Source organism: Saimiri boliviensis, chromosome 21, assembly GCF_048565385.1.
Source record: "Saimiri boliviensis isolate mSaiBol1 chromosome 21, mSaiBol1.pri, whole genome shotgun sequence".
NCBI classification, from domain to species: domain Eukaryota; kingdom Metazoa; phylum Chordata; class Mammalia; order Primates; family Cebidae; genus Saimiri; species Saimiri boliviensis.
This window is the reverse complement of record NC_133469.1, coordinates 12,484,481-12,497,959: the sequence shown is the minus strand read 5'-3', so window position 1 is coordinate 12,497,959 and position 13,479 is coordinate 12,484,481. Positions and strand designations below refer to the sequence as shown.

Genomic DNA, 13,479 nt, shown 5'->3' with positions numbered 1-13,479 from the left:
GTAGAGACTCTCATGGTTGAGTGAAACCCTGCATCTTACCCAGAGCTTCCTTCAGCTCCTGAGCTTCTCCCTAGTCTTGGCTGCTGCCCCTGGACTCTGTCACAGCTTCCACTTCCACCCTTCACACAGCGGCCAGAGGCAAGTCCAGCCACAGTGCTGGCCTGCTTAAAATCCTTCAACAATCCACTTTCCCTGCCAATCAAGTCCCTGTCCTTCTGGCTTTAGTCCTCACCCTGATAGGACATAGGTCACGCCCAATGAAAGTCCTCCGCTGCTCAACTGCCCCAAACTCCTTCTCATCCTAAGGCCTCCACATATGCAGTTCCTTCTCCAAGAAAATTCTTCCCACCCCCACTCCTCCTCTGCCCAATGCCTGCTCACCCTCCAGATGGCAGCTTCTCTGATGTCTAAACCGAGATGCTCTGTAGAGAGAGAAGAGGGCCCTGAGAGCTTCTCTGGCAGGGCTGCAGAGCACTCATCCATCTATCCATTCATCCATCCCCATGCATTCATCCATCCATCCCTAAGCATTCATCCACCCATCCATCCCCATGCATGCATCCATCCATCCCCATGCATGCATCCATCCATCCCATGCATACATCCATCCATCCCATGCATTCATCCATCCATCCATCCATCCCCATGCATGCATCCATCCATCCCCATGCATCCATCCATCCATCCATCCATCCATCCCCATGCATGCATCCATCCATCCCCATGCATCTATCCATCCATCCATCCATCCATCCATCCATCCCATGAATTCATCCATCCATCCACCCACCCACCCATCCACCTATCCATCCATCCATCGATGTGTGCCGCAGCTACATGGCATCGGACACAAACTCTCATGTTAGACAGGCCAGTGTCATTTCCCAGCTCCTTGCTGACTAGATCTGTAGCCTTGGGCAAGCTGCTTAACTCCTCTGGCCCTCAATGACCTCATCTGTAAAATGAGTGTAATAATAGTACCTACATTTGGAGATACAAATAATGATGAAATGAAAGAACAAGTATGAAGTGTGGCCAACCATAAGAGGTCGCACATGGTTGTCACCATTACTATTATTCTTCGCTATTTTTGAGAGGCAGGAGAGCTGAGTGCGTCCTGGTACAGGGCCTGGAGCCAGGCTGCCTGGGTGGAAATGCCAAATGAGTGAGCTGGGCAAGCTTCTGAACCTTTCTGAGCTTCAGTTTCCTCATCTGTGAAACGCAGACAGTAATAGTCCCATAGTTCTTGTGAGATTCAATTGTAAGGCTCTTGAGGGGCCTGGTGCAGAGGGTGAGCTCACCCCTGCTGCCTCTTGCCAAGTGGCATGTGCTATGGCCCCAAAGGCAAATATGGCCCTGTACCTCCACCGGCGGTGGTGCTCCCGGCTGGCAGTGAGTCAGAGGCTGTTCTGGGATGGTCAGGCCACCGGGTTTTGCCAGAGTGGAAGTTTGGGGTCAGGAAGCCTTCTTAGAGAAGCCCCATGCTACCATGCTGCCTTTCTCCAGGGACAGGCCCAGCTCCTCTCACCTAGGCGGGGAGCAGGTGTGTGATGGGCAGAGGACAGGGTGGTTTTAATCTTCTTCATCTCCTAAGGCCAACTTGGAGCTGAAGGAAAGAAGACAAACAGGGAGGGGGACGAGGAAGAGGGAGCAGGGATGGGGTTGGCCGTGTATCTCCTGGGTCTGAGGCCCTAGACTGTGCTTAAGGACCAGGCCCCTTGCTCCTCCCTTCAAGTCCCTTCTGTGAAGCTGCTGCTTTCAGAAGCCCAGCTGGGAGTTCTGTGCAGGCCCTGCCTGCTGACACGCCTTCTACTCGGGAGGCTGAGGCAGAAGAATCACTTGAACCTGGGAGGCGGAGGATGCAGTGAGCTGAGATTGCGCCACTGCTCTCTAGCTTGGGCAACAGAGCGAGACTGTCTCAAAAAAAAAAAAAAAAAAAAAAGCCTGCGGGGCTTGTTTACTTTGAGGTTTATCTTACATTCAAGATAAGGCCCTTCTGGGCCCCAGCCCCAAATCCTTAGCAGATAGAAGACCCCCTACCCCTAGCCCACTTCAGTGAGAAATCCTGGCTTGGTCTTGGCTCAGGCCCTGTGGCTGTGGGCAAGTCCCTCAACCTCTTTGAGCTTCAGCTTCCCCTGCAGTAAAGCGAGGGCTATGGAAGCACATCAGTGCTCCCACCTTGGGTTGGCTGCTTCTATCCTTGTTCCCAGAGTTCCAAGGGTATGATGAGCCCAAGACTGTCCTGGGGAGACGCCCCTGCCGCACCCCACCTTCTTCACTCTGTGAGGAGCACCAACCTCTGACTTCATTCCACCTCCTACAGGCAGAGATTTACAAAATGGCCAACAAACATAGGAAAAGGTGCTCAACATCATGAATCATCAGGGCAATACAAATTAAACCTCAGTGAGTGCACTACACGCCCACCAAAACGGAAATGTTTTTAAAATGACCATACCAAGTTTGGTGAGGTTTACATTCGGGTGGGTGTGTAAACTCTCCCAGCTACTGTGGGGAAATGTTTGGCTGTACCTTCCGACGCTAAATATATGCCCCTCTTGCAACCCACTCCTGTGGCTCGATGCAGGAGAAATGAGGGCTGACAGCCACCAACAGATATCCCAAGAATGTTTACAGCAGTCTTATTTGTAAATCAGCAACAACCCATATGTCCATCCACCGAAGAATGGGCAAATGAATTAAGGTTCGTCCGTGCAACGGAACACCACACAGCAATGAAAACAGCAGTCCTCCGTGGGTACATGCAACAAGCCTGGATGTCACAGACATGACATTGAATGAAAAACTGCCAGACAGAAGGGGGCACAGCTGTCTCAGTCCATTTGTGTAAAGTTGAAACACAGGCAACACTGACTACGATGACAGAAGCCAGAATAGCGGTTGCCTTTGGAGGACTGCTGTCTTTGGGGGACACAAGGGAGCCTTCTGGGGGTGCTAGAAGTGTTCTGATTCCTGATCTGGCTGGTGCTTTCACAGGTGTATCCATCCATAAATATTCATTGAGATGTCCACTTAAGATTTGTGTCTGTTTAAGTGAGATCTGTGACCTCTTATGTATCTTGAATGTAAGATAAACAAGTCCCATGGGCTTGCTTTATTTTTTCTGTGTGTTTTTGTTGTTGTTGTTGTTTGTTTGTTTGTTTGTTTGTTTTGAGATAGAGTCTCACTCTGTTGCCCAAGGTGGAGTGCAGTGGTCCAAACTCGGCTCACTGCAACCTCCGCCTTCCGGGTTCAAGTGATTCTCCTGCCTCAGCCTCCCGAGTATCTGGGACTACAGGCATGAGCGTACCACATCTGGCTAATTTTTTTTTGCATTTTTAATAGAGACGAGATTTCACCGTGTTAGCCAGGATGGTCTCAATTGCCTGACCTCATGATCCACCTGCCTCCCAAAGTGCTGAGATTACAGGAGTGAGTCACTGTGCCAAGCCCCCATGGGCTTTCAAATCTCCATTTCACAGACAGGAAACTGAGGCTGAAAAAATTAAGCACCTTGCCTGAGGTCACAGCACTCTCAAGTGACAGCTGGAATTTGCACCCAGGTGATCTGGCCCTGGAGTCTGTACTAAGAGCATGTTCCACACTGCAGCCCTCTTGGGGCTGGAGGGGACACTGGGGGAGGGGAGGCACTGTGAGTCCACATCCTCCAACCAAAGGCCAACCACAGAAGCCCTCTCTCCACATTCCGAAGCTCCCAGCCATCTCTTCTCCCAAGCCCTCTTCACTGCCAAAGAGGCAGGGTCAGGGGAACCAGTCCCGGCTGGGCAGAAGCTTCTAAATGGGCGGCAAAGTCAGAGAAAAGTAAAGGCAACCAATGGGATTTCGAAAAGACACCAAGAGATCCTCGAAGCTGCTGTGTTTATCTGCAGATTTCCCTGAGAAACATCGTTCTGGGAGTGGGTGGAAGGGGCTCAGGGCGGCACACATATATAACCCCCCGTAAACACACCTACACCCACGCAATCCCTATTTAGAAGCCATCTGTCCAAGAACTCAGAATGTAGAGCCTAAGGGGGCAGGGACTTAGCTCCTCCTCCTGCTTGTTTTACAGACAAGAAAACCAAGGCACGGAGAAGGAAAGTGATGAGTCTAAAGTCACAAGCAAGAACTCAACTCTGTGTTTCCTTATTTTTTAGAAGTAGTTTCGCTCTGTTGTCCAGGTTGGAGTGCAGTGGCACAATCTCAGCTCACTGCAACCTCCACCTCCCAGGTTCAAGCTACTTTCCTGGCTCAGCTTCCCAAGCAGCTGGGAACACAGGCATGTGCCATCACACCTGGCAAATTTTTTATTTTATTATCATTATTTTTTGAGACAGAGTCTTGCTTTGTCACCCAGGCTGGAGTGCAGGGGTGTGATCTCAGCTCATTGCAACCTCTGCCTCCTGGGTTCAAGCGATTCCTCTACCTCAGCCTCCTGAGTAGTTGGGATTACAGGTGCTGCCACCATGACCGGCTAATTTTTTATATTTTTAGTAGAGACAGGGTTTCACTGTTTTAGCCAGGATGGTCTCGGAGCTCCTGACCTCTTGATCCGCCTGCCTCAGCCTCCCAAATTGCTGGGATTACAGGCATGAGCCACTGCACCCAGCCATAATTTTTGTATTTTTTAGGAGAGACAGGGTTTTACCATGTTGGCCAGACTGGTCTCAAACTCCTGACCTCAACTGATCCGCCAGCCTCAGCCTCCCAAAGTCCTGGGATTACAGGTGTGAGCCACTATGCCTGACCTATTTCAGAGACTTTTTAGAGCTGGAAGTGTGTTTAGGGAGCATCTGGCCTTCTGTACCATTGTAGGGTGTGTGGCAGGGGTTGGGGGGGCGGCAATGAAGCTGAAGGTGGGGGCAGGGATTCGCCTGGGTCTGTGTCCTTTACTGTCTCTGAGCCTCACTCACCTGTAAGACGGGTGAATGCGTGCAGCCTCCATCATAGGACTGAAGACTGAATAGGCTAATAAGTATCTAGTAAGTATCTAATGAGTGTTAGCTATTATCATCGGCAGCAGTGAAGGTCTTGCAGCAGGTCTCCTGACTAGCCGGTCAGCAGGACAAGCCTTGAGGACTGGCCTCCATCCCTCTCAATCTGGGGCTCTGAGGCAGAAATGGTCCAGGACAGTGACTAGCACAGGGATCGCCCTAACCTGTCTTTCTCACTCTCCTAAAGGTGAGTGAGGTCTGACCCCTGCAGAAGGGTCTAGAGTTGATGATGAAGAACAAGGGCTCTAGAAGCAGACACTGGGCTCCACTGCTGACTTGGGGCCATTGCCTTAACCTCTCTGAACTTTGGTTTCTTTGTACCTCCCTCATAGAGATTTCACGAGGATTAAATGAGATAACACACAGTGCCTGCCGCATAGTAAGTGCTCAGTAAGTGTGTGCTATAATGGTTATCTGGCTCCTACTTCAGGATGGGAGGAGGCAACCAGCTTGCCAGGCTGGGATAAGGATGTGGTTTATGCCAAGGAAATGCTGTTGAAATTAATCTTGAAGTTCCATTGTTTACATACATTAAATTAGCACAAAAATGGAACACCAGAACATGCATGCAGGCCTGTAGCTGAATCAGTGGGCCAACTCTTGGAAAGTGGTTCCTGGCCTCAGCCATAAAAAGTCAATATTGGCCAGGTGCAGTGGCTCACGCTTGCAATCCCAGCACCTTGGGAGGCTGAGGCGGGCGGATCACCTGAGGTCAGGAGTTTGAGACAAGTCTGATCAACATGAAACCCCATCTCTACTAAAAATACAAAAATTAGCTGGGTGTGGTGGCACATGCCTGTAGTCCCAGCTACTCAGGAGGCTGAGGCAGGAGAATCCCTTGCACCTGGGAGGTGAAGGTTGCAATGAGCCGAGTTTGCACCACTGCACTCCAGCCTGAGCAACAGCTAGACTGCCTCAAAAAAAAAAAAAAAAAAAGTCAATATCCTCTGACCCAGTAATACCACTCCTGGGAATTCAGCGTAAAGAAATCGACAGACTTAAAAACAAACAAACAAACAGTTCTCTGCATGCAATGGATCCTGCAATGAATGTCTGGAAGAAAAATAATTGGAAACAACCTACATCTCCAGTAACAGGAGCCTGTCAAATGACTGATGGATTTGGAGCTGCAGATGAATCCGAGCATATTACAGCATCATTAAAATGGTAATTACACAGCAGCTCTCAAACAATGGCTGCATATGGATAAGGATGGAAAGGGGGCTGCAGAAAGGGAGAGAATGACGCAGTCAAATGCAGTATTTCCCCCATAACCTTTGATGGGTTTCAATGAACAACAATAACAACACAAATAAAAACAGAAGAGGCTTTCCCCTAAGCCGTCAAATGTGGCTCCCACCTTGAGGCTTTGGGGAGAGAACAAGCCAAGCAGACCTTCCCTTCCCTTTTGTAGGAGGGTTGGTAATGCAGGGATGTGCCAGGCGGGGACCAGCAAGGAAGTGTGATGATTATGGAAGCCCAGGTGGGGATAGGAAGGGGACAGAGTGTGAACAGGGATGGCTTCTGGGAGGAGGTGTCCTCAGAGCAGACTCTAAGATGAGGAGCAGGGATGTGCTGGGGATGATCCAGGCAGAAGCAGGAATGAACTGCAAGAGGGGTCAGGAGAGAGGGGCCAGATCCAAAGTGGTAACTTAGGAGCAGGTCGAGGAGTTTGCACTCCAGGAGAGCCCCATGGTGGGCTTAAGGAAGACCCCTGGGGCTGCCTGGAGGAGGGTGGAGGGAGATGTGTGCCTGGAGTCATGAGACCAGAGATGAGGCTGCTGCAAGCATGCACAGAGATGAGGCCAATCAGAACCGGGGGAAGACGGAGGGGCCCAGGATGGTTTCTCAGCACGGGGAGGTACCCGGTTCAAGCTGAAACACAGTGGGGTTGGGGGCTGATGGGATAGCCAGAGGGTGGTGCTCAGGAGGCCCCTGTGTCTTGGTCTGGAGCTTGGGAGGAAACCTAGGCTGAACACAGCTTTGGTTTGAGGCCCCTCCCTCCGTGGAATAGGTGTGGGAAGCCTCTGGGCATGGCTGAGTGCACCCAGGGAAAGTGAGGGCCAAGAGGGCACACCACTTAAAGGAGGAGGACCCTGCAAAGAGTCAGAGGCAGCAGACAGGGAGGAGGATTGCTGAGAGAGGTGGCTGGAAGCCCAGGGCATGGGACCTGCAGGAGGGGATGATCAGCAGGCTCAGATGTCAGAGAGGTTCCACCAAGATAAGGACTGAGAAGTCCTCATTTATCAACTTGGGACATTAGCAAGAGCACTTTCAGTGTATCCTGGGAGATGGTGGCTCATGTCTGTAATCCCAACACTTTGGGAGGCTGAGGCAGGTGGATCATGAGGTCAAGAGTTCGAGACCAGCCTGGCCAACATAGTGAAACTCTGTCTCTACTAAAAATACAAAAAATTAGCTGGGCATGGTGGTGGGCATCTGTAATCCCAGCTAGTTGGGAGTCTGAGGCAGGAGAATCGCTTGAACCCAGGAGGCAGAGATTGCAGTGAGCCGAGATCGACAGTGCAAGACTCCATCTCAAAAAAAGAAAAAAAAAAAAGGAGACTCTGAAAATCTGGGCACTTTGAGGATACTGGATGAGAAGAGGGGAGAGAATGGACAGTGGCTAACAGGTGCATGGGACTTGCTGAGACAAACGGTCTCACCCTGTGTCTCCTGGGCTTCAGCCCCAGCCCCTCCCAGAACTCCCCCGCCGAAAGACTAGCTGTGGCCGTTGTCATGCTCAGAAGGCAGGCCTGGTGGCCAAGCAGGCCCCTGCCTTTCTCTGTCCATGGCGGCTGCACTCAGAAAAGAGGAGAAGGTGTACATGGAGCAGCCAGGGCTCCCCCAGCCTGGAAGGCTGACCTCTTGCCAGATCCCAGCTGCCAGGATCCCCCCAACCTCTGTGGGCCAACCGGAAGGGAGGCTATCCTGCCAAAGTGCTGCAGGTGCTGAGGGCACAGGTCCAGGGCAGGTCCAAGCCTGCCAGCCCCAAATGTGGGAGGAGCCACCTGTGCCATCTGGGCATGGTGGCAGGGGCTATGGCAGGCATGAGGAAGTGTATTTAATGAAAGTCAAAAATTTTTTTTACATGACTAAAACCTGTTGCCTAAAACCTGTTTGTTCGTATTTTGAGTTTTGGCTGTATTTTATTTTATTTTTGAGAGGGAGTCTTGCTCTGTCACCCAGGCTAGGGTGCAATGGCATGATCTTAGCTCACTGCAATCTCTGCTTCCTTGTCAAGCAATACTCAGCCTCAGGCTCCCGAGTAGCTGGGATTACAGGCACTCGCCCCTATGCCTGGCTAATTTTTGTATTTTTTATTAGAGATGGGGTTTTACCATGTTGGCCAGGCTGGTCTCGAACTCTTGACCTCAGGTGATCCACCCGCCTCTGCCTCCTGAAGTGCTGGGATTACAGGTGTGAGCCATTATGCCTAGCCCTTGGCTGTATTTTAAAAGTGAGTAATATTATAGCTTAATGCTAAAAATAGTGATCACTGAAATTGATTGAACATACCTGTGTGCCAGGGACTCTTCTTGGCCTTTCATATAAACTACTTAATCCTCCTAACATCTCAATGAGGTAGCTGCTATCATTATCCCCATTTTACAGGTGAGAAGACTAAGACTTCCCTTCATTGCATACTTTCAGGTTTTTCCTTATTATTTTCCTGGTCTTGGTTTTCTTGTCCTAGAAATCCCCCATAGCTGGAGTAGGGGAAGAGGTGGGACGGGCCCAGCTTTTTCCCTGCCTCTGCCACCCCTCCTAAGAGATTTCTGGGCTGAGTTTTCTCATCTATAAGGTGAGGGGCTGGCTACCATGGCCACCTGGCTGCACTCTGACACCCTGTGGGGAGGGTACTGACACCAGTACAGACGTCCTGGAGGGCTGCTGGACCACGACATCCTCAGCCTTCTGCATGGGCATCACCAGTACTGCCTGCCCAGGATTTAAGTTAAACAGCCCCTGTTTAAGGGGTCCCTATGTTTACTCCCGGCCTGTCTCCTCCCTCCAACTTGCCTGCTGCACTCTGCCTGTGGGGAGGCAGCAGAGGGACAGCGCGTGCCTTGGCTTCTTTCTCCCTCTTCCTTCCACAGATCTGATTTTGTTGCTTACCTCACTTCCTTGTGGTCTGGAAGTCAGTTCATAGCTGGGGTGGTGAATGTGTCCCGGATGTTTGTCCTGCCCAGTCTGCCTGCCTTGCACTTCTGGGAACCCCAAATTCATTATTACAGGGAGGAAGGTGGCCATGGGACTCCAGCGAGGAAATGACTGGCCCAGGGTCATGTGACAGCAAAGAGCGAGCTCTCCCATGCTCGACCCCTTTTGTCTGACCCCAAGCCTGGTCCAGGAACGCCTGGAAAAGGTGAGTGCAGGAGGGGAAGCTCGGTGGGGCCCTGTTCTCCATTCAGTTCCCACCCAAGAGCTGTGAGCTTCCAGGTGTGTGAGGCTGGGTGCCTGGCACCTGAGTTCCTGCAGTTGGGTCACAACCTGAACCAGGGTGGGAGATTCAGGGTAGGGAGGCGGTGATGGACACCCAGGTTTGTCTTATGGAGCACTCTGTTCCTGGCTCTGTGTAAAGAGGGGAGTACCCCGAGGCCCTGGTACAGTGCATCCATCTCCTAGCCATAGAGTGTGAGGATGGAGCTGGTGCTGATTTGGGGGTGTCCGGAAGAAGGAAAGAAATGGACATCTTAATGAGGTCCTAGTACGTGCCAAGCATTTTCACACACCTATATGTCATTCAATTTACACTACAAGTGGACACGGTTATACCTATTTTACAGACGTAGAAACTGAGGCTCAGAGAGGTGCCTGGAGAGGGAAAAGGGTGAGGAGCGAACCTTTCTGGCGCGCCCCCTGTGCCTCAGTCACCGTGCCAGACGCCTGCCCGCGTTCCCTATCGGAATCCCTCCATCACGCCAGCGAGGAGGGCGCGATCGTCCCTGGAGACCGGAGACTCGGGGACCTTGAGGCGGCGGCGGCCGGGCGGTCCCTCCCACCACCCCGGCGGCTCCCCCGACGGCGCGCGGCGCTCACCTCCAGGCGGTCGATGCGATCCCGCAGGGCGCGCACGGCGTCCTCCAGCTCCAGGATGAGCGCGGGTGAGTCCCAGGACCCGTCGGCCATGGTGTCGCGGCGGGGCCCCGCGCCCTGGAGGCCGCGCGGCAGGCCGCTCTCGCAGCGGCCCAGCTTGCCAGTGAGCTCGCGGATGGTGTCCTGGTCGGCGCGGATGCGCGCCTCCTGCTGCAGCGCCGTCTGGCGCAGCTGCTCTGCCGTACTCTGCAGCAGCAGCAGCTCCTCACGCTCTCCCGGCGCCGCACCCGCCGCGTCCCCCTGCTGGGCCCCCGACGGGCAGGCGGCCGCCAGCGGCGTGCACAGGAAGCGGCTGAACAGGGGCCCGGGCGGCAGCGGGTGCGCGCTGGCCGCGGGTGCCCCGGGCAGCGCGGGGGGCCCGGCCGAGCCACCTGCGCCGTGCAGCGCGCTCAGGCTGCGCTGCGGACCTGGGGACGCGGCGGCGCCCGAGGTTACCGAGGCGTTGTCGGTGCTGCCGGGCAGCGCCCGCGCCGGGCTGGCCGCCAGGGGCACGCTGGCGATGATGCAGATGACGGCACCGAGGAACGCCAGCATGCCCGCGGCCAGCAGCACGGCCAGGAACTTCAGCGTGAGGCGGGCGGCGGGGGCGCCCGAGGCCCCCGGCAGGCGCGGCGGCGGGGTCGGGGCGCGGAGCCCGGGCGCGCGGGGCCGAGCAGGGCAGGCGCGGGAGCCGGAGCCGGAGTCGGAGTCGGAGCTGGAGCTGTCGCCGCGGCCGCTGCTGCCGCCGCTCTGAGCCCGGGCGGCGGGAGGAGGAGAAGGCGGCTGGCGGCGGGGAGGGGGAGCGGGCGCGGCAGCCCCGCCCCACTCGCTTCCCCGGGCCGGCCCTGGCCCAGCCCCGCACCCGTTCAGTGCCGGGCGCCGGGCTGGGGGCGCCGCGGGAGATAACGGCGGGGAGCGAGGGCAGCGCCCGGCACCTTATCTCGCCGCCGTCACGGCGCAGGGGGCGGCCACCCGAGGGCTGCGCGGCGGGGCTCCTGGTTAACCCCCATGCCAGCCCTCCCGTGCTCCGGCCCCCTACCCAAGCGGGTTATGCTCATAGCCATCCCGGAGGGAGCTTCCCTTCGGGTGGGGCTCTGCGCTAGGCGCGCCACATGCTCGGTCGCAATTGAGCCTCGCCCTGGACAGGCTCACAATAGAAATGAGGAAACTGAGGCCCCGGAGGTCAGGTTGCTGTTCAAGGTCACCATTGGCTGCGTTGGAGCAGCCTGTGGGCTCAGGCACGTCTCACTGGACCAGACTGTGGATGGGACTGGGTGGGAGCGGTTAGAGGAGGGGAAGAGGCCAGTGTTGGGAGCTGGGCGGGGGGCGCGGATTTTGACCTAACTTCTCTTTATACTGTGACCACCTGCCCGTCACCCCCACCTCCAACCTTTTGAAAGAGCAGAGTTCACTCCCCACCACCGCAATACAAAACCCTTCTGTGATCTCAGAGGATGGAAATTCTCTCCTCTGACTCCTTGGAGGCTTAGAGCATCACAGGTCCAGATAGGAACCCCCCACCCCCACTGCAGTCTGCCTTAGTTGGCAAGTGGTGCCACGTGCCTGATGGGCATGTGGACCAGGCCCAGAAGGAACAGCAGGAATGGGAGTGGGCTGTGCTGTGGAGGTGGTGGAGGAGCTTTTTACTTTCTCCTGTCAAAAACATCTATATATATTTTGTTGAAAATTAACTTTGCAATTAAGAACTTAAAAACAGTCCTACTATCCTCCACAATTTATCTCCAGTTTTCCATGAAGCTTTTCCTGACCAATATGGATTCCCAGGGCTGGGAGTGCTGTGGCCATTCCCAGCCCATGTCTCCCTTCCAAGCCTGCATTTTTGACTTGAAGGGAAGGCTCAAACCAGGATTTCTGGACCACCATGGCTACCATTGTGGCTTCAAGTGGTCTTCACATAGTGCTGGTGGTCTGGAGAGATAGGAACGTTTCCCAAGAGGCAACAGCCCTGGGGGACACTGTCCAGCACTGGGATTTTGTCCAGTGTCCCCAGGCATGTGCTCCACCTGCCTCCCTCCACACACATTAGGATGTCCACCCTGTTCACCCATCTGTAGGAGCCAGAGATTTTCATCCACACCTGAGTTGTGAAAGAGAAGAGAAGCAAACACCAGCGCTGTAAGCCAGGAACCTGAGTGCTGTGTGTGTGTGGATGTGCGTTAGCGCTCACTGAAACGGTGACCTCTAAACCCAGTGCAGGCGGTCGGGCTTGGAGGAAGCATCTCATGGACAGAGAGATGGGCTGGGCTCTCGGAAGGCGAAGGCTAGCAGTCGGTCCTGCTACAGTCCTGGGGGTGCATGAGGCATGGGGACTCCTGGTACATCTGCATGTGTTCTGTGAAGACAAACACACAGATAGCATCCCCAGGAGAAACTGTCATAGGAAGTTCAGGGAAGGACAGAAGATGCCAAGAGAGAGGGCTACTGCCAATAACAGCAGAGCCACTGTGACTTGGGCACCAAATGGTGCCACCTTTACCTGCGCTGCCCTAGGAGAGTTTGGGGACAGTTTGGACAAATGAGTCCGAAGGCTGGAGTCAAATCCTGTTTAAACCAGTCTGTTTATCCCCTAGAATGACTTTCTTTCTTTCTTTCTTTTGAGATAGAGTCTCACTCTGTCACCCAGGCTGCAGTGCTGTGGCATGATCTCAGCTTCCTGGAATTTCCACCTCCTGGGTTCAAGCAATTCTCCTGTCTCAGCCTCCTGAGTAGCTGGGACCACAGATGCCTGCCACCATGCCCAGCTAATTTTTGCATTTTTAGTAGAGCCAGGGTTTCATCATGTTGGCCAGGCTGATCTCTAACTCCTGGCCTCAGGTGATCTGCCTGCCTCGACCTCCCAAAGTGCTGGGATTATAGGTATGAGCCACCACGCCCAGCTTCTCCCTTCTTCCTTAACCCATCTCTACCCCAGCATTCAGCATGAAGCCTGCCCAGGACAGCTTCTCGGTGAATGTTTGCTGAAGTAGTTTCCTAATGCTGCTGCTGGAGGCAGAGGAAGGATTAGAAGACAGGTCCCAAAGCCCAAAGACGGAGTGGGGTTCTGGGAGGGATCCCCCTTAATCCTAACACAGGATTCCTCAAGGGATGGCCAGGGAAGTATTCTAGGGGAAACTTCCCTAAAACTGGAATAGTTCCTATATTTTCCCTTTGAATTGTCATGACTCCTAGTTTCTTTTTTTCTTCTTCTTCACTTTCATTCCATTCTTAGGGTAAGGGAATTCTGCCACATATAACAAATATAGGAATTCATTTTAGAAAATATGTTTTGAGACCTACATTGTGCCAGGCATAGTGCCAAGCACTGGGGAGAGCTGGGAACAAGACAGGCTCACACAGTTTATATTCCAGTGGGGAGGCTGGTGGTAAACGAATGAATAACTAAGTA

General features: G+C 53.8%; 1 protein-coding gene across 1 annotated transcript in view; it reads right to left on the bottom strand.

The window, feature by feature from the left end:
* NPTXR (neuronal pentraxin receptor) overlaps window positions 1-13,479 on the bottom strand; it is a 42,034-nt gene that overhangs the window by 16,189 nt on the left and 12,366 nt on the right. Inside the window, exons 2-3 of the mRNA XM_039462979.2 lie at window positions 10,936-11,108; window positions 10,038-10,856 (exon numbers count right to left, since the gene is read on the bottom strand). Of these exons, the coding sequence (XP_039318913.1) occupies window positions 10,038-10,856; window positions 10,936-11,108 (992 nt within the window). The remainder of the gene's footprint in view (window positions 1-10,037; window positions 10,857-10,935; window positions 11,109-13,479) is intronic.